The 20,607-nt window shown below is 36.9% G+C and overlaps 1 protein-coding gene and 1 long non-coding RNA gene across 3 annotated transcripts; both read left to right on the top strand.

Moving 5' to 3' along the window:
- On the top strand, window positions 1–4,422 carry LOC131529127 (uncharacterized). Of its 2 annotated transcripts, XR_009268010.1 has the most exons (4): window positions 1–344; window positions 970–1,028; window positions 1,923–2,110; window positions 2,277–4,422. It is a non-coding gene; the product is annotated as an uncharacterized LOC131529127 (long non-coding RNA). The 2 variants fall into 2 exon arrangements; XR_009268009.1 differs by having other exon boundaries at window positions 1–1,028.
- A 7,752-nt stretch (window positions 4,423–12,174) lies between these two features.
- LOC131528406 (uncharacterized) lies at window positions 12,175–13,315 on the top strand (the record flags this gene model as incomplete). Its single annotated transcript, XM_058757487.1, has 2 exons — window positions 12,175–12,322; window positions 12,519–13,315. Coding segments are annotated over 2 exons (945 nt in total), but the record flags the coding sequence as incomplete, so codon positions are not given.
- Between the last annotated feature and the right edge of the window lie 7,292 nt (window positions 13,316–20,607).

Raw genomic sequence — 20,607 nt, 5'->3', positions numbered from 1 at the left:
TCAGCTCATCACAAGCTAATTCAACACTTTCATCTGTAACCATTTTTGAAGGGTATTATTTATTATTAATTTTGAACAGTAATGATAGCGTACAGTATTAAGCATTATGTAACTGAATAGTAAATCTATATTGCACAATAACCACTAACAAATGTAAAAAAAAAAAAAAAAAAAAAAGTAAAAAAATTCAGTATTTAAAAAAAAAATGTATCTGTATTTTTTAACAGATATACGCACAGACAGAATATAGGAAAAGTAAATCTGTATTACACTGGCTGTTATAATATATTTTGCATGAGTTTATAAACACTCTGGATTGTTGTGCATCTCTCTTCTTCTCACAGGTGAGAAACATGTTTCTAAATACATATTCATTTTAGAAATTTTTTATTTTCTTTTTGTTGAGTTCATGTTATATATGTGTACAGGATCTGAATCTCAGCATCACTTCAGACTCTATTTACAGTTTGCTTAACTTTAGTGTAGTTTATACAAGCAACTGTTACATTTTCTAATCTCTCAGTACTAATATTACTACAGATCATCAGAAGTGCACTGTTTTCAAAAGTGAAATGTTTTCAGTTGTGTTGGTACAAAACATAAAATCAATACTGTTCGTAACCCCGGTTCTCTGAAACATCGAGTGGAGACATGCCCTTGGATCTTGAACACGAGATAACGAACGAGAACAAGTATCCTATTCTCTACACAACACAAGTGTTTCATCTATACAGCATAATCGTTTCATTTACAGTAACTGCCATTCATAATGCTCAAACATTTCATTTGCATCTCTTCTCATTCAGTGTAATACATTAATCTATTATTTAATCTGATCTTAACAATTAATCAATGAATAATTTGGTACATCTACAGATTTCTATAGCCAAATTCTATAGAAACTGCAGTTTCTGATATGGATAATGGTGATTAAAACTGTGAATTACAACCAATTTTCTTCATTTACAGTGTGTCCTGATCCAGACAGTGTCATTTAGATTACCGTAATCAAACAGGATCAAAATGAGGTGAGAAGAGAAAACCGTACCCAATACTTCACATACAGTACTTCAGCAGATTTATTAGGAATATTATAGTTTTAATTCATCTTCTCATCACTGAGTTCATGCAGCTGATTGATCAGGAATTGATCTGATGTCACATGATATGATGTTATGTAAGGGATAATGTACATCCAGCCGGTTGTTATCACAGAATAAAGCCTGTCAGGCGTATCAGCAGCCAGATGCGAACCGGAGGACTGTGACTGAAGGCCTTTATTTTGGGATAAGAACCGGATGATTGTACATATCCTGCTTATTACACGGCTGCTTGCCACAAAAGTAAATAATTAGACAAGAAACATTGATCTGAGCTGAAGCTTCTGTGAAGAATGCAGTTGCAATCAGCAAGTTCAAACTAGTCGGACTTTCTAGGGATACGATGCATTCATAACACTTATTACACAACATTTCAGCACATGAATAATTAGTGATAAAAGATGTTGATTTAAGATGACGCTGTATTAAAATCTTACCAGTTTGTTACTTATTCATATAATCCTTTACAGCACAAAATAATTATCGCAAAATCTTGTTTCTCTCTGAAACAAGAGAGTGAGTTCGTGATACCAGGATGACATAATTAAACAATGTACACATGATATTATCTTGAGTTTTAATATTTTATTATCTAACCAAACACAAAGCTTCCACCAAGAAAAACTGTTCCTAGCAAGCGAATATCGCTGACTTCAGTGACCCGGATGAGCCTGTGATATTAGTTTTTACCGGTTGTTATCAGGGAATAACACACATCAGAGTGTCACAAACGACCAATCAGAATCAAGCATTCCACAGAGACATGTAATCAATCACTTTAACACTGCTGGCTTTAATCAAACTGTATTTGTGTGATTACAGATACGACTGGAGTGTAGAAAGAAAAACACATGAAAACTGCTGGAGCATCAGAAACCACAGAACAGGCAAAAACAAGAGAACTACAAGAAAAATAGACGCCAGAAATGAAACACAAACCAGTGAATCAGAAGAGAATATCAGACAGAGACTTGTGAGACGGAAGAGTATGGACAGAATAAATCCAGACTGTAAGTATTCAGATATCGTCTTTAAACTCGTCTTCTAGTACAATCAGCTGATCTCTGCAGTCACAGATTAATTAAACATTACAGATATCTGATTGATTGTTTAATTGATGTATTATTTTGATAATCTAAAACAATGTGAATATCTGTATCTGTTTGTGATTTCTAGTCTAATGTGATCCAGACGGGCCTGTAAAGATTCAGTCTGAGTTCAGATCTGAGGTGAGATTCTCACATCAAAACCCTTCAGATGTTCTCAAGAACAAACACCATTACTGAGACACCAGCAGCAGAAAACCTGAACATCTTCATCATCATCTTCATCATCATCATCTCAGACTGCATCCATCCAGACTACAATCTGTTCAGCTCATGGATTCTTTCAGCTTTTTCAGACTCATCTGATCACAAACAAACAGACTCTTGAACAAACTCTTTCTCAGATCTGTGTCTCAATACTGCTGTCACGATATCACTGAGTTTGGAATTTTAGTTTTTCCTTTTGTAGTGTTTGTTGCCATGGTTACTGGTTTGATTGACAGGAGATCCGACCCACAAACCTGACAGTAAAATGGCGTGTCTTTGATTTCGTTTTATTATTTTGTTCAGATTTTGTTTTCGATGGATCACTTCACCGTCGTTCACCTGCTTTGCCTTGAGCAGAGGAAGCGCTCCCTCGAGGAGCTTGTGGAGGAATTCAGATCACATTCCCTGAGCTCGATCCTGCACTGAACCCTGTTACACGAGCGCAGCTATCTGGGAGGGTTTATGTGGATTGAGTGGGTGCTGGTTTCCTGTGAATCAGAAGGAGAAGCTGAAGACCATACAATCGTCCTTGAGCCTGAGCCGATAGATGCGTCTCATCAGGTGTGTGATCCGGCAACACCTCACCTGCTGGAGGAGTGCTGGTGGATTCGAGGAGATGGAAGTGAGCTCCACACACCGCTGACAGAGACTGTTTGCTGGAATGTGACTGTGTTTTTCAGTTTGGAGAAGAAGAGACTTTGCTCCACTTAAAGGATAAGTTCACTTCCAAAATAAAAATGTCCTGATAATTTACTCACCCCCTGTTATCCAAGATGTTCATGTCTTTCTTTCTTCAGTTGAAAGGAATTGAGGTTTTTGAGGAAAACATTCCAGGATTTTTCTCCATAGAGTGGACTTTGAAGGTCCAAAATGCAGTTTCAGTGCAGCTTCAAAGAGCTCTACACGATCCCAGACGAGGAATAAGGGTCTTATCTAGCGAAACGATCAGCCATTTTCTTAAAAAATATATATTTATACACTTTTAACCACAAATGCTTGGCTTGCTCCAGCTCTGCGATGCACACATTACGTAATCCTGTTGGAAGGTCACACACGGTTATTTCTTCTTCTTTGTACGTTGGTTAAAAACTCCATCTCATTTTCTCCTCCAACTTTAAAATCATCTAACACCGTTGTTTTACCCTTGTTTTGTAAAGTGCATTTGACTTTTTTGGAAGAATGTGTGTAAAATCATGCATCAGTCATAAAAAGTCTCGTTATCAAAGCTGCTAAAAGTTGGTTTGCTATAAGTTTCAGCATTAGTATTTGTGAGTTGAAAACTGAATTACATTCACTGAATTAACTTTTAAAAATATGATGTGTATTAAATAGAATTTAAGGAATTGTTAATAGAAATGTGTCACTAGTGTTTTCTATTTATTGTGATACATTACGGTTGTTTCCATCTTTGTCCAGTAGATGGCACAAGTATATTTTTCACTGCAATCTCAAAGGCTTTTAGTTTCAGGTTCCAGTGAGAAGAGATCTGATCTGAAGATGAATGAGGATCATAATCTCACACATGGAGCATAAAGAGACTCATCACACACATCTGATGTGTCTGAATCTGAATCATGTTATATTACAGGATCAGTGATAATCAGCTTCATGAGGATATAACTGCTTTAAGAGAGAAGGAGAGAGCTGATGACAAATCTGACAACAATAGTTTGAAAAACAATATGAAAACTATGACTATCAATATGAAGATATGAAAACTGGGATTAATATCAGCTTGTACAGTTTGTACAGTATAATGGCTGAAAGGTTATGCAAGACAAGAACAGTTCAAACTTATAATAAACTACTGATTCTTAGTAATACAAAGGTTCTGGTCATAGAAGCAACACAACAATAAGCACAAACGTAAAAAATAGATTAAAACAGTAGGCCTACGTAAAACAGTATCTAGTATATAAGTTGCTAAACGTTTGAGCAGGTTTTGGGTGTGTTTCTGAGATTTTTGTGAGTTTTATGAAATTAATTTACATTAAATTTCTGTTTTATTTTCATGACTGGAATGTATATATATATATATATATATATATATATATATATGTGTGTGTGTGTGTGTGTGTGTGTGTGTGTATTTTGTTTGTTTATTTTTGGACAACTTTAAAGGCGATTTTCTCAATATTTTGATTTTTTTTGATTCCAGATAGTTGTATCTCAGCCAAATATTGTCCTATCATAACAAATCATACACCAATGGAAAGCTTATTTATTCAGCTTGTATGATGTATAAATCTCAAAAATTGACCCTTATGACTGGTTGTGTGCTCCAAGGTCATATCTTTTTTTAATTAAAGGACAGTGTTTGAAGCTTCTCTTTATTAGTGCTATAATGAATTTAAGGACATAGTATAATGTCAAAATAGATAATAACCGGCAGGCTGATTAAACTGTACATTAAACCTGTAATTTACATTTATAGATTCAGTTGTAGAGGTTGATGTGATTTTTCTCAGCTGTAATACTGATGATCTCCTGTAGATAGTTGTATTGTCTTTGTTTTATATCTGATCTTACACAAGAACTCAAGACAGAACAGATCCCTGCTTTAATAATCAATTAAAACACATTTCTTACTCTTGCTGTTGTTTATCCATTGAAAGATAAAGTACATCATGAAAATAAACAAACAAGCTGTTTAAGGAAAGTTTTCTCTACTTTTATTTATTTTTACAAGTGTAAACCAGTTTTATTCCTTGGAGTACTATGGATTTATTGCAATACAGTTATACAAATAATATTGTATTCTAGTTCATATTTCTTGCAATGTAGTCAATCAATTCATTAGTAGAGACTCCACGAACTTAAGCAGCTGTATCAGACTTTAAGGAGACATTAAAGGTGTGCAGTAGGGGTTTGGTAATCACTGCATCAAAGCTATACATCTTATAACTTCATGAATTCATTGGGAATCAAACCTGGCATTGCTGAACCATGCTATATTCCAGATAATATCATACAGTGTGCAGGACAATACATAAATGAGAGCGACGCCTCGATGTACAGCATCATCACAGAGACACAGAATCACTTTCCAGATCATTCTCGTTCACTGCTCCTTCTTCCTGAAGATATTCCCTCGTTTGGTGTTTTGATGGAGATGCAGAGCGCTGTCAGTCTGCAGGTGTTCAAATGAGTTGAGATCTGGTGATGGTGAAGGTTTTGTTATATTCCTGAACCCTTCAGTGATCCCCGTACCCTCGTCCTGGAGGAGAACAGTCCCATCAGGAGAGAAATGTGTGATCACAGGATGAAGCTGATCAGCTTTGTGTTGATTTGAGAGATGAATGTTACTCCAACTATAACAGAGCAGCCAGAGCTCCTCGACTCATTCAGGCTTTTCCTTTCCTCGGACGATAAAACACTGACTGCTTCATCACTGAATGACATGATGAAGAATACTTTACTGGTTTGATGAAGGGAACGGCTGCTTTTAAAGAGAAAACACACACTTTGGACTAAAACACTTGTCATTATCAGGTACATTGTGTTCACTTGCATTCTTCTGCCAAATGTTGCATTTGCTCACAAAAAAAAGCATTGAAATGGTTTTTCCTCACATCTCATATTTTTGTGGTTATTATGTCCCTCAGAAGCTTGATTCTGTTCCTGCAGATCTGTCTCCTGCAAAGATGAGTCTAAACCAGATCTCCAGGAACACAGGGCTGATCTTCAGAAAACTGAACTCTGTCTGAAGCTTAATCTCCAGGAACAGAAATCAGCTGCTGGATATGATGTGTGAGAATCTGTGACTCGCTCTGAAACATCAGAATGAAGCCGTCTGGATCTTGAGAAACTAGAAATGAAAAACACAAACATCTGATTACAGCAGTTCTGGACAAGAATGGTGCTCGCAACACCAAGATCATGGGTTCAGTTCCCAGGGAACAGATGAACTGATTCATGAAATATGAACTGATCTTGAATTCAGTGTAAGCTGCTTTAGATTAAAAAAAAAGAAAAAAAAAAAAAAGTCTGCCAAATGTATGAATGTATGAATGAATGAATGAACATTTAGGACCCATTCAGAGACTAGAGAATGAGAAATGGTGCTGATGATTAAAGACATGAAAGTGTGTTTTGTCTTCCGTCTGACTAATATCAGTGTCTTTTCTTCTCCTGGTTCATTAGGTTTAAACTTGCCATTTTTCTCTTCCGTTCTTTTCTTGTCTTTCGTCTGCAGATTGATCTACATGTGTTCTGTCATGTAGTCATGTCTCCTTGCAGATGATCTGTTGCAAATAATATGGAGTACAATTTAGAGGAGTGTAAAATTTCTGTCTTATGTCATTAAAATCTTTTATATAATAATTTAAAATGTTACAGATTGTGATGCTGACCTTGTCATGTAAATGGGCACAATGCTGTTAAAAAAAAACAAAAAAACAGCATATATATTACATACATTATGTTAAGACAGTAGATCAGGGCTGCGTTTCCCAAAAGCATCGTAAGCCTAAATTGACCGTAGCTCCATTGGTTTCAGTGGTCTATGATGTGCTCAAGCTTACGATGTTTTTGGGAAACACAGCCCAGAACATTATTGTTGTTGCACATGCATCACTGTCAGTATATTACTTTTTATTCTTAAAATTGAAGTAATAACAAACCTGTTGAGATAAAAATCACAATTAATTAGTTGTTTGCAGTTGATGTAAATCATTTTAACAGATTTGCAGAGTCATACATTTTAATTTTACTAGTCAGGTTAACATTTGTGAACACTGTTAAAAAGGCCCAGCAGAGGTTCCTTCTCCAGCTGAGGAAGTTCAACCTGCCACAGGAGCTGCTGAAACAGTTCTACTCCACCATCATTGAATCCGTCCTCTGCACTTCAGTAACTGGTTCAGCTCAGCTACCAAATCTAACCTCAGAAGACTACAGAGGGTAGTCCGGACTGCTGAGCGAATCAATGGTACAACCCTCCCCACTCTCCAAGAACTGCACTCATCCAGAGTGAGCAGAAGGGCTGAAATCACTCTGGACCCTCTCATCCAGCGCACTCCCTCTTTGAACTGCTGCCGTCTGGTCGACGCTACAGAGCTCTGACCACCAGAACGAGTCTGGGACTAGGCTTAAGCCTTGTCTGTGAAACTGGGGGAATATCTTTTACCTGCCCATGTTATGTTATTTTTAGTGCATTTTTAAATTTAATTCCTATTAATATTTTTTCTTTTTATCGAACATTCTCTTTTTTTCTACATTTGGAAATTAACGATTTAATTCACTTTGGGCAGAGATGGGGAAGAAAAGATTGTGGGCCCGAATATTAACAAATTCTTTTAACGGTATCTTTCAAATGTTATATGGATGGATATGGATGGTATGGGGTAGTTGGTGGGGATGCCATGAAAAGAAATGGGGTGAGGGTCAAACCCTGGATCTTAGTAAAGGTGACATATTTAGTTGACATGCATAAGTACATGTAGGCTTAACAAGGACACTGTAAAATATATTTTATTTTAGTTGGAAGTAGATGCTATCTTAAGGATTTTAAGGTAACAATGTCATTTTGTGGAAAAACTAATTATTCAAAGCTCTGGTTTTATGTAAAAACTGGAAGGAGTCTTTAATACATTTTAGAAGTTGTAATTCTGTATGTAATGTATGTTATGTATGTATGTATGTATATAATTTATTTATTTAGTGAACAAGACTAGTACTGGCTAGGTGTCAGCGTGATTGTGACCCAGTGTCGGCTCAGTTTCAGTAACTAGTGTCAGACGAGTGCCAGCTAAGTGTTTAATTTCTTGTCGGTGTGATTGTGGCCCAGTGCCGGTAGTTTTGGCATCTTCGTAGCATTACAAAAACACTTTCAGGCTCCATTGATACTGTATTCCGGTATACATTATGTGAAACAGCTTTAAAAATGAATCATCTGTTATTCCCCACTGTAGGAATAAATCGTATTAACATTGTTTTGTTAGAAGTGCAAACCTCTGGTACAAAACAGACAAAACCAGTCAGTTGTACTGATCTGCACTACAGTAAAGGAATAAAGAAAAAGTCTAATCTGCAGCAAATCAGTACATTAATAATACATTTGTAGTGCAGTGTGTTCAGAAGGACAGTGGGATAGAAAATAAAAGTACTTGAGCAAACCTGTTCAGCTTGAAAGGTAGGCGTTGTAAACCAAAGAGAAGTGTTTAAAGAAAAAACATGAGCAAAGTCACAAAACTCATGACTGTCATGAAAGGCACAAACAGTGAAGAGAATTTTATATATATAAAATTCATTTGTTTTCTTTTTTTTTTCTTTGGAGTTATTTACTGGAGTCATCTTGAAGTGCAGTAACTTGCCTGAAGTTGTTCCTTTTGTTTAAACCTTGTTCTCTGAGGAACACATCACTCCTGATGAAGATACAGTAACATAACATATCACAGACATGTGAGGAACTAAAACTTCTGAGGGAAAACTGAGGAATACACCTGAGCCAATAGTTCCTGTTCGATTAAAGAATTACATTTACTCCATGACTAGAAGAGAGTGGGTTTGCCTGAATAATCATGTATGAGAACGCTGTGGGTTTTTTTAGGTAACCTCATCACAGCTGTCTTTCATCCCAATGTGAGAACAACTCCATTACTTTCATTAAACTTTTTATTATATATAATGTTTTTTTAATGGTAGTGTGAGTATTGTGAGTACACTCGGCCACAAATCATGAGCCTTTATTTAGTAATGAAGATTACCAGATGTTTTTTTAATTTTTTTTTTATCTACAGTCTCTCCTGATCTAGACCGATAGATCTGAAATATTGATGAGAATGGAAAGTGTAGAAGTTCAGCTGGAGGAGGAGTCAAAGTACAGTATCAGTACGTGTCAGTGTCTGCACATCAGCAGATCTCAGAGCTGCGCTGGATGCTTCCTCTCTTCAGCTCATCACAAGGTGATTACATATTTAGTTTTGTTTAATCGCTTTGTAAATATATTTTTATTAATTTAAATCTCAATGTTTCTACAATGTATGCATCATTATTATGAAAGTTGATATTCTTATCATATTTTCTTTCCAGGCACATTTTATAAATTCCAAACCACATCAATCATAGTAACTACTATTACTTTTGTAGCTCCTAAAACTTTCTGCCAGATTCTGGAAGATAATTTCTTCAAACAGTGGCACAAGAGGATGTGATGCTGGTCCTTCAAGAGTCACTCTCAGCTTATCTGTCCATAAAGCCTATAAAATATCAGTCATCATGTATTTTACTGCTCTTCAGCATGTTGTTCTTATTAAGTGAAGATCATTTTTTTAGGATTCTTTACCCAAGCAAAGTCTCTGAGAACCAGACACCTTGCTCTTCTGGAGACTCCAGGAAGGTTGCAGTTCTGGAAAATGGTGGCGCTGGAGACTAAATGGTTCCTGATGGTTTCACACCTAATTCTTCAACTTAATTCTTAATTCTTTTGCAGTTAACATGCGTCTCTTCTTTTTTTTCTGACCATGCTGACCCAATGAGCATTTTGCTGTCCATGGTCATGTCTTAACTTTGCAATTTCTGAATTACTTTATTTTTTTATATTTCTCATGGGGATTTAATCATTTTTTTACTTTAAATATTTCTTTTTTTTTTTTTGTTGTTGTTGTTGTCTCATTTCATTTGTAAAAGAAAACATGCCTAATATTTCTGCACACCTGAATATGAGTGTTTCACTTCTAGCCTTCATGGACAATTATATATCACTTTTAATTGATTACATACAAAATTAATAGTAGTCACTGAGACTGATCACTGGAATGATGATTAACTAATAAGAACCAGAACCAAACCAAATAAGGGAAAACAGGAATTTAGGAGGGCAGACACGTGACATGTGGTTTGTAATTGGTAAAATTGGTAAAAGACCGACGAGGGTAAAGACCATCGACTTTTCCTGCGCGACTTTAACCGAGCAACGACACCGAGCGACACACTTAAGTATCTTTTCTTTTTTCCCCCTTCCCTTACACACTCTCCGTTTCCATCCTCTTTCCTGCCACCTCTATCATGTGTTTCCAAAACATTCCGGTTCTCTCTCAGCCACGCTCTAACGTCCCACGCAGACGGCAACGTAATCCTGCTAACCTACGCCCTATCTCTACATCTTCCACTACACCTCTGGCTTTCTCTGTGGATCTCTGGAATTGTCAGTCAGCCGTCAACAAAGCTGACTTCATTTCTGCCTTTTCTTTAAAATCCACTCTCAGCATCTTGGGCTTGACTGAGACCTGGATTCGTCCAGAAGACTCAGCAACCCCAGCTGCTCTCTACTAATCTCTTTCTCTCATACTTCTTGTCAAGTTGGTCGGGTGGGGTACTGGCCTGCTCGTTTCACACAATTGGAAATACTCAACCCGCTCTACCCTATGCAATTACAACTCATTTGAATGTCATGCCATTACTGTATCAGCTCCGATAAAACTCCAGATTGTGGTAATCTACCGTCCCCCTGGACAAATTCTAGCCACCTTCCTAGAGGAGCTGGACGGGTTGTTGTCCTCTTTGTGGAGGATGGCACTCCACTCTTAGTCTTTGGTGATTTCAACATTCACCTAGACAAGCCTTATGCTACAGACTTCCACTCACTCCTAGCTTCATTTGATCTCAATCGCCTTACCACTACTAGCACGCACAAATCAGGCAACCAACTTGATTTAATTTACACACGCAATTGTACTGCAGATAACATTCTGGTACAACCGCTACATATCTCGGACCATTTCTTCATTACATTTACACTACATTTTGCTACCCGTGTGCCACCAACCCCCCTACCGGTTACTTTTAGACGAAACCTGCGCTCCCTTTCTCCTTCCCATCTTTCCTCTGTAGTATCCTCCTCTCTTCCCTCACCTACCCATTTCTCATCTCTGGATGTAAACGCAGCTACTGAAACTTTATGCTCTACCTTAACTTCTTGTCTAGACGACATTTGCCCTCTCTCCTCTAGGTCAGCATGGGCTGCCCCTTCTAACCCCTGGTTATCTGATGTTCTTCGTGAACATCGGACTAAACTCAGAGCGGCAGAGAGAAAATGGCACAAATCAAACAACCCGTCGGACCTGAGTAGGTATCAGTCTCTGCTCTCATCTTTCTCTGCTGATGTCCACACTGCCAAATCCTCACATTTCCACAACAAGATCAACAGTGCTCCAGACATGAGTAATCTCTTCAGAACATTTAATTATCTCCTCTGTCCCCCTCCACCTCCTCCCACCACTTCTATTACAGCTGATGACTTTGCTACTTTTTTTACAGACAAAACTAGATCGATCAGTGATCAGTTCTCACCTCCACGCACACAGGACCCCCAACCAACCACATCCACTGCTATACCTCCCATCTTCTCCTTCTGTCCCCTGACGGAGGCTGAAGTATCCAAACTTCTCCTCTCCAACCATCCTACAACATGTCCTCTTGACCCAATCCCCTCGCACCTTCTGCAAGCAATCTCTCCCATGCTCTTACCGGCACTCACACACATCATCAACACATCCATCCTCACAGGCATCTTCCCCACTGCGTTCAAGCAGGCTCGGGTAACCCCACTGCTCAAAAAACCTACATTAAACACTTCTCTTATAGAAAACTATAGACCTGTCTCTCTCCTTCCATTCATAGCGAAAACACTTGAACGTGTTGTCTTCAACCAGGTCTCATTGTTTCTTTCACAGAACAACAAACTGGACGCTAAACAGTCAGGTTTCAGGAGTGGCCATTCAACTGAGACTGCGCTTCTCTCGGTCACTGAAGCCCTGCGAATTGCAGAAGCCCGTTCCAAATCATCAGTCCTCATTCTGCTGGATCTATCTGCCGCGTTTGACACTGTCAATCATCAGATACTCCTCTCCACTCTCTCATCACTGGGCATCGCTGGAATTCCACTTCGCTGGTTTGAATCCTATCTCACTGGTAGGTCTTTCAGGGTGGCCTGGGGAGGGGAGGTATCCAAAGCACATACACTGGTCACTGGGGTTCCTCAGGGATCGGTTCTTGGACCCCTCCTCTTCTCCACATACACTACATCACTGGGTCCCATCATACAGGCACATGGATTCTCCTACCACTGCTATGCTGATGACACACAGCTCTATCTCTTTTCAACCAGATGATCCAACGGTAGCTGCAAGGATCTCAGGTTGCCTGGCGGACATCTCGGCATGGATGAAAGAACATCACCTCCAGCTCAACCTGGCAAAGACTGAGCTTCTTGTCTTTCCTGCCGCTCCAACTCTACAGCATGACATCACGATCCAGTTAGGTTCATCAACAATTACCCCATCAACTTCGGTCAGAAATCTTGGTGTAATCTTTGATGACCAGCTGACCTTCAAAGACCACATTGCAAAGACTGCTCGATCTTGCAGGTTTGCACTACACAACATCAGAAAGATCAGGCCCTTTCTGACGGAGCATGCTGCACAACTTCTTGTCCAGGCCCTTGTCATTTCTAGGCTGGACTACTGCAATGCTCTTCTGGCTGGACTTCCATCAAACACAGTCAAACCTCTACAAATGATTCAGAATGCGGCGGCACGACTGGTCTTCAAGGAACCCAAAAGAGCCCATGTTACACCTCTCTTTATCTCATTGCATTGGCTACCAATTGCAGCTCGCATCAAGTTGAAGACACTGATGCTTGCTCATAGAACAACCACAGGCTCAGCACCCGCCTACATGCACTCACTATTAAGAATCTACATCCCCTCCAGAAATCTGAGATCTGCTAGTGAGCGACGCCTCGTGGTACCATCACAAAGAGGCTCAAAATCACTCTCCAGAACATTCTCGTTCACCATTCCTGGCTGGTGGAATGATCTTCCCACCCATATTCGGAGTACTGGATCCCTGTCAATCTTCAAGCAACAGCTGAAAACTCATCTCTTTCGACACTACTTGACTTCAACCTACACATAAAAAATAAAAAATAAAAAAATAAAAACTCTTTCTCCTTATTTATTCCTTCCCTTGCTAGCTTGTACTTATTTAAACAATGCCTGAGACTTGGTGTTACAAGCACTTCCTTTGTCGGATTGCCTCTTCAAGATGAATCGCTTCATGTGTTCCCCAAATTGTAAGTCGCTTTGGATAAAAGCGTCTGCAAAATGACTAAATGTAAATATGTAAATGTAAATGTATATTAGAAAATAAAGGCGTCAAGCTTGAACAAGTTTATAAACACCTAGCTTATTACAATTAATGTATCATGTAATGAACAACAGCCTAATCAACCAAAGTAACATAACCCATTGTAAACAACATATTTTAAATACTGCAATGGTTAATAATATTTGACAAAGGTTTGTACATTGTAAATGTAAAAAATGTTTTTCAAAATATCGTACTTTTCCAAATACTAAAATTATAAATACATAAATATTTAAAATATAACCATGTGTAGGCCTACTGCAATATAATGTACATTAAAAACCTACTAAAAGTGTAATCATTTTATGTTCTTACACAAAGTACACACAAAATATATTTTAAGTAAGAGTAACATAAGTGTGTTTTTTGTAAATACACTAAAACATCACTAAAAGTATGCTTGTGTTTAGTATATTCCTTAAAAGTGTAACTAAGAATATATTTATTAACATAGTATTTCTACTATACTTTTTAGAAATATAGTAATATTGTGCTTGTGTTTAGCATATTCCTTAAAAGTGTAATTAAGCATATATTTATTACCAAAGTATTTCTAGTATACTTTTTATAAACACATTAAAAGTATGCTTCTGTTTAGCATATTTCTTAGAAGTATAACTAAGCATATATTTAATACAAAAGTACTTCTAGTATACTTTTAGAAATATATTAAAATGCAATTCAGTATATTTTTAATGCACTTCAAATAAGCATGTTGGGAATACAAATTTATTATAAACATACTACTTGGATTTCAAGTATATTTTGAATACATTTAATACTATGTCTTTTTCACCTGGGGAGTATAGTAACATACTGTAAATGTATCAGGCTATATGAACACTTATTAATAAATTAATCCTTTCTTGTTCTGTACATTGATAGATTTAATTTAAATGTCTGTGGGGGGAAAACATCTAAAGTCTGATATGATTTGAGGTGTTCTTTGTGATTTTTCTCTGTCAGCTGTTGATCTGCTGTAATACTGATGATCTGACTTTACTGTCTGTCACTCAATCATGATCTCATGCATGACAACTTTATAGAGAAACTTATAGAGAAACAGCCTCGACTTTATACGTATTGTTCTGTATCTGTCATTTAAAGCATCAAAAACAGCCTCGACTTTACTGTGATAGTAAATGTTTGGGAGTTTGGCTATGAAAACTTCACAACTGAAAAATGAAGTGTAGAGATGAACAGCAGTTGTGTTATTCTGAAATGATCAAATGTATTTGATTGATTTTCAAATTGTTCTTTAAAGGCATTTATTTGATCATTTATTTTTGACGTGTTTTTTACATGCTCTGGTAATTAAAAGATGTGTTTAGGACTGTAAATGTGAATTGTAAAAGTGCAATCAGTGTAGTCATGTTGTGATTCTGATATCAGGTTTCCAAATGTTATGAAATGAGGTTTTGATTTCCTTAATTGTTTCCAAAATTAAACAAAATTGCATGGATCATAAAGGCTGTATATGCAAATATTTATACCATCTCAGATTTTTAATTTAGTGTGAACTATATTTAATTTAAATTCTGATTGCTTCTGTTCTGATGGCTCATACTCCTCCCTCTACTGGACGCATCAGGAACAACAGGGTGTAAAACTGTCTGGCTGTAGAGCTGCCTGCTCCAGGGGTCTGCAGACTCCCCCTACTCGTTTTTTTTTCTTTTTTTTTCTTTATACAAGCTTCGGAGCTTCTGTGTTGAGCAACATCACTAACGTTAGTCGCAGGACCAGTTACTGACAAAGTAAGTGTAATTCTTGACTTGTATTACTGGATGGTAATGAATACTTCTGAAACTATTGCCTGTGATGTCGTTGGTGTTTCGAGATCTTTATGATTATTAGTTCATCTCGTGAAGCGCATGTGGAAGTGTTGCTGGCATTGCTGATTATCTTGATAAAATTGGCAATATTTCACTTAAACATAGGCCTATTTATGATTCTGTAATATATCCTACATTTGTTTTACTTTAATTTCATAATGAGGACGTTTTATAATGTACCTTAAGTTGTTTGTATGTTGCTTTATATTCTGTTTAGATCCAGTAATTATTAGTCTGCTAACCGCCCTTTAAGAATTTGTTTGATATTGTTTAATTTGAAATGCGACTTTTACTGTAACAGTATGTAGTATCAGTATCAGTATGATGTGCATTTATGGTGATGAAGAATGATTCCTACTCTCTGATCAGAGTGCTTTAGTGATGACCACCATTAACAACAGGTAAACAGAACCTGAATTTAGCGCAGCAGTCCCCAGCAGCAGGAGGTACAATGTTAAACAACTCATTGAAGTCACAAGACTTCATCACATATAATGAATGGTTATGCTCAAATTATTCTTGACATTTCATCTGAACATCAGGTTTTCTGAAATGTATTCTGTTAGACCAGTTTTGAGATGATGGTCTATTTTTGTCTTTGGATAATGATCTGTTAATTTTTTAAGTTTGTGAGATCTCAATTAACTAAGATGAGTGACAGTAATTTAATGATTATAAGGAAGTTTGCAAATGTGATTTTGATTTTATACAATAGTTCAATAAGTTAATATTAAGTGACTTTCATTTTTGTAAGACTGTTATCTCATTTTGCTCTGTTTAGTCCAACAGTTCCAACAAATTCACAGCTGAGCACCACACATCTCAGAGCAAACACAACGGTGTTTCATTTCTGAATGATTTTTGAACGAATCTAGTGAGTCAATGATTAAATAACTCTTTCATAAAAACAGTCACTTGCTTCGTTCCTTAATTAAACAGCTGTTTAAAAGAATCGATTGAATGAATGATTTAGTAACAATGACAGTGACTTGCCGCTACTTACTAGCGGGTTTAGTTTTTGTCTTAAATTAAAGTATCATTTCAGTTATTTAAATGTAATATTTCTATATTCAGAACTTTATATTTAAAACATTAATCTCGTAACATTGTTATTATGAAAAATATTATTTGGCCATTTTTGAGACCCCCTTCTTAAATCAGGCATGTGATTGGCTAAAGTCAAAAAGAAGGAAAACTGGACACTTTGAGCAGCAAATCAGTATATTATAAAGATTTCTGAATGATCATGTGACACTGAAGACTGGAGTAATGATGCTGAAAATTCAGCTTTGCAACCACAATCAATCAATTACACTTTACTATATATTCACATACAAAGCATTTATTTAAAATTGGAATAATATTTCACAATATTACTGTTTTTGTATTTTTTTTACAAATAAATGCAGCCTTTCTGAGCAGAAAAGACTTCTTTTAAAACATTAGAAAATATTGCAGATCCCAGTTTGAACACTATGTGTGAATGTTAAAATAAATGTATTAATAGAGCTGTTGTAATTATTATTATCATTACTATCTTACTTTTTTTTTTTTTAAAGAACAACTGTAAAATGACAATACTAACATTTATGAATGTTGATGGAGTTCTTGCTTTTTCTCAGCTTTTATTTTGGCGTAAACCCGCAGGAAGACCTCAGCGCTTCTTTTTGTTGACAACAGCAGATTTATAAATTATTCTCATTACGAATTTGGGAAGATGTTTGTTGCAACTATCACAGTCACATCCATGCCTTGTAAAAATTCATAAAAATGTTACTGAGCGACTGATGAGTAATACTGTTTCAGCGCAGATTTTCCTCGTGTTTTGGACTTTGAATCCTGGCTAATGAGCTCATGCAGTGCTGTTTGAACACATGCAATCTGTGTGTGTATAAGAAAACATAACATTCTGCAGTTTATTTACTAATTGTTTAAGGGCATTTCATGATTTCAATCATCATACAGTAACCAGCAACAGCCACCCTTCCTCTTCTCATCAAAGACATGTGATGCAGTGCTAAACAGTCTCTCGCTGTCGGTGCTTGTAGTGATTTTTGCATCTTTCTCAGACAGATCTGATGTTCCCACACAGATGTGGGCAGTGTGGAACATTTAAACGCTGCTCACATGTTTGCTGCATTATAAAGAGTACGTGCCTCTCTCTCTACGCTGGTTGCTATTTGATCTTGTCACCAAAAATGTCATTGTTTGGAACAATTTATTCTGTCTTTTCGCTTAGGCCGAACACCGAAAGAGCTTTTTTTGTTATTTTTGGCCGAATAATGTCTGTTGCCGAACATTCGGTGCATCCCTAGTATTTACTTTAACTTCTCAGGTAATATCAATGGTTTGTCTTATTTCAGATGCGGACAAAATTACAACAACAGTCGTTACATATACATATATTTAATTATTTGATCAAAATTATTGCTAGGGACAATTTAGTAATTACTGGATTTTGGTAGCGACATGTTCCTAGCTTCCTACTAAATTTTGTACACCCTTGGATTATAAAGATTTTTATAATTAAATAAATCTGAAAGGTCATCTAAAATCAGTTCATGTAGCAGAAATGCTAAAAGTAGAAGAGAAAGTTGTTGTTCCAGTTCTGTGGGGGAAATGAAATCTGTGTTCTATTAAAAGTGGGGCAAACAAGTCTATAGCTACACTGTTTTGCAATTATTGTGAGTTTCTTAATTTGTATTCTTGTTCGTCTCAATGCTAAATTTTTTTTAGCAGTGATGCACATGCTTAGAGACTGTAGTGTCTCAAAGACTATGACTGTAATCAGTGGTGTAGTCTAGTTTTTTGTAGTGAGTATACTGTGATTTTCCCTCCCAGCCTCATACTCGCTCGTCCCAGAGCGACAACCCATCAGCACCACCACACTCACTAAATACAGTATGCATCTACATATAACTGAGAGCATTCTGAAAGACTGCTTATGTTTTATCAACATTCATTATAAGCAACATTATAAGACTTTAACAGCCAATGACATTTACAGCTGGGGAGACTGCACTGATTTTCTACTGTTTAGTGTTAATAACTCAGCCAGTTACTGTAAGAGCTACATTTATCCTTAGATGTTATATGAACATGGTGCCTGGAGCACAGGTTTTATCAGCTGGGAATTTTCAATGCACATTTAAATGTGCCTGTTTTATACTCCGTAGCCTGACTTTGTCCACAAGGCTGGCCAGTAGTTCTCATCTCTCTCATCATCTGAAACAAGGAGATATTTAACATTGTATTCGGTTTACTGCTGTACACAGACACACACATACACAGTATCTAAGTTATCTCTCCCCTTCTCCCGCATACATTGATCCACCACACTAACATTAGTGAAGTTATTAGCTAGTTATGTTGGCTTGAGAAAACTATTTAAATGTTTTATTATTCTTAGACCGGATCTGTAGTTTGTTGCTTTATCTTTTCTAACTGATTGGTCTTACAGCTTTTCGTATAAATAATTATCAATATTCAAAAATTTAGCATAGACTTACATTGGCTGAGCAAATATTGTCCCCTATAGAGGACAACTGCAGTCCACTACAGAGAGCCACATAAGAAATCATTCAACTGCCCTCATTTACTTTTTTCAATCTGTTAAATTTACAAATAAATGCAAGGCAAGGCAAGTTTATTTATATAGCGCATTTCATACACAGTGGTAATTCATACATTTCCTTTATGCTGCCAAGCAAAAAAATATTTGTTCATTATCAGGTCAGATTTCTAGAATAATGACTGTCCAGAGGCCAGTGTGAAAGACACTCGGGATTCGGGACAGATGACTGATCTGTCACTGCTCCGATCCGGGCAATGCTGCATCCTCACATAAATTAGTTATTTGCACGTCTTTTAAAGCCTTGCTAATTAAAACATTCAAGCGATTTTACACCATTTAAGCACAAGATCACATGAAATAACTCAATTCAGTGCTTGCGAGCTGTGTTGTGTGACACAGAGAGCCACGCCGCATAGCTCTGACAGAGCGCGAGACCCAACGAGCGTTCAGTTTCATTTCTTCTGGCGCTTCATGTCAAAATACATGATATCATACCGAATATCATCAAAAACAGTTGTGTATTACTCAAGTAAACAAACTGTTGAGAAATAAATGGGATGGATCATTGGATTATTAAAGCGACCAGCTTTTTTTTACCTGCTGCTGGCTGTATTTAATGTTTATCCAACGAAAAAGAGAAACTCATTCTTATATGCCAACAGTCCCCTGCTGTTACGTTAATGATAACATATATGCTACATCTACTTGCCAGGTAATGTTACTATAGCATCGGGCTCTTTTTCTGCACTGCCTATAGCATCAGCCTCACATCTGGCTAATTTTCTGTAGTTTCTGTAATGTTCATGCCATCTGCTGCAGCTGCAATAGGCACATTCCCATTACAGATTTACGCATAACTTTGGTGATATTTTGTAAATGTCGATAAAAAGTATTGCAATATGATGACTTTTCTATTAACCAATGTTATGTGACTAAAACTTTTTTCCTCTCGCGATAAGTCATGGCAACGGATTTTGATGGGATTTTGGCTACACTAGCCATTATATTTAACCCTCTGGGGTAGAAGCCTGCACCGGTGCGGTCTGTCTCGTGTTTTTTTTATGACTAAAATACTCCGGCATTTTTGATCGTACAGATAAGAATAAGTTATCGTTTGAAACTGCAAAGGGTCTGCTTTTATTTGTGTATAGTCATAATAACAACAAAACAATGTGCTTTTGTAAAATAAAGAAAATGAACAGTGTGCATTCTCTGCCGTCTCGGTCTCTGTCACCTCTCTTCACAGACAAGTAAATAAAACAACCTGAATCTCAGTGAATACTTGCCTCAAAGACATGATATATATATATGTATAGAAAGCTTGAAATGTCTACTTTTAAATGAAGTAAATCATGCCAAAACAAATATTCTCTGATGAAGTAATCCATATAAAACCAATGTGATGTCCAGTTTTTCCCGTCTCAACTTATTATCACAATTTGAAGTGTAATGTCACCCGAAGTAGCACCGGCTTCAAGGCAGGCTTACAAAAACATTAGCCACATTTCCATTACCCTTCAAATTTCACAAATTGAAATTGCGAATGAAAAATATGCCTAATGGAAACATGTCAATTTTCCAAAAAATGTTAACGCTCGCATGAGGTGCGACCTTTCCTAGTAGGTATACGGTGTATACCTGCG

This window comes from Onychostoma macrolepis, chromosome 21 (genome assembly GCF_012432095.1).
Source record: "Onychostoma macrolepis isolate SWU-2019 chromosome 21, ASM1243209v1, whole genome shotgun sequence".
Taxonomy (NCBI): Eukaryota; Metazoa; Chordata; class Actinopteri; order Cypriniformes; family Cyprinidae; genus Onychostoma; species Onychostoma macrolepis.
Note: the sequence above shows the minus strand (reverse complement) of the source record. Positions and strands in the feature narration are given on the sequence as shown.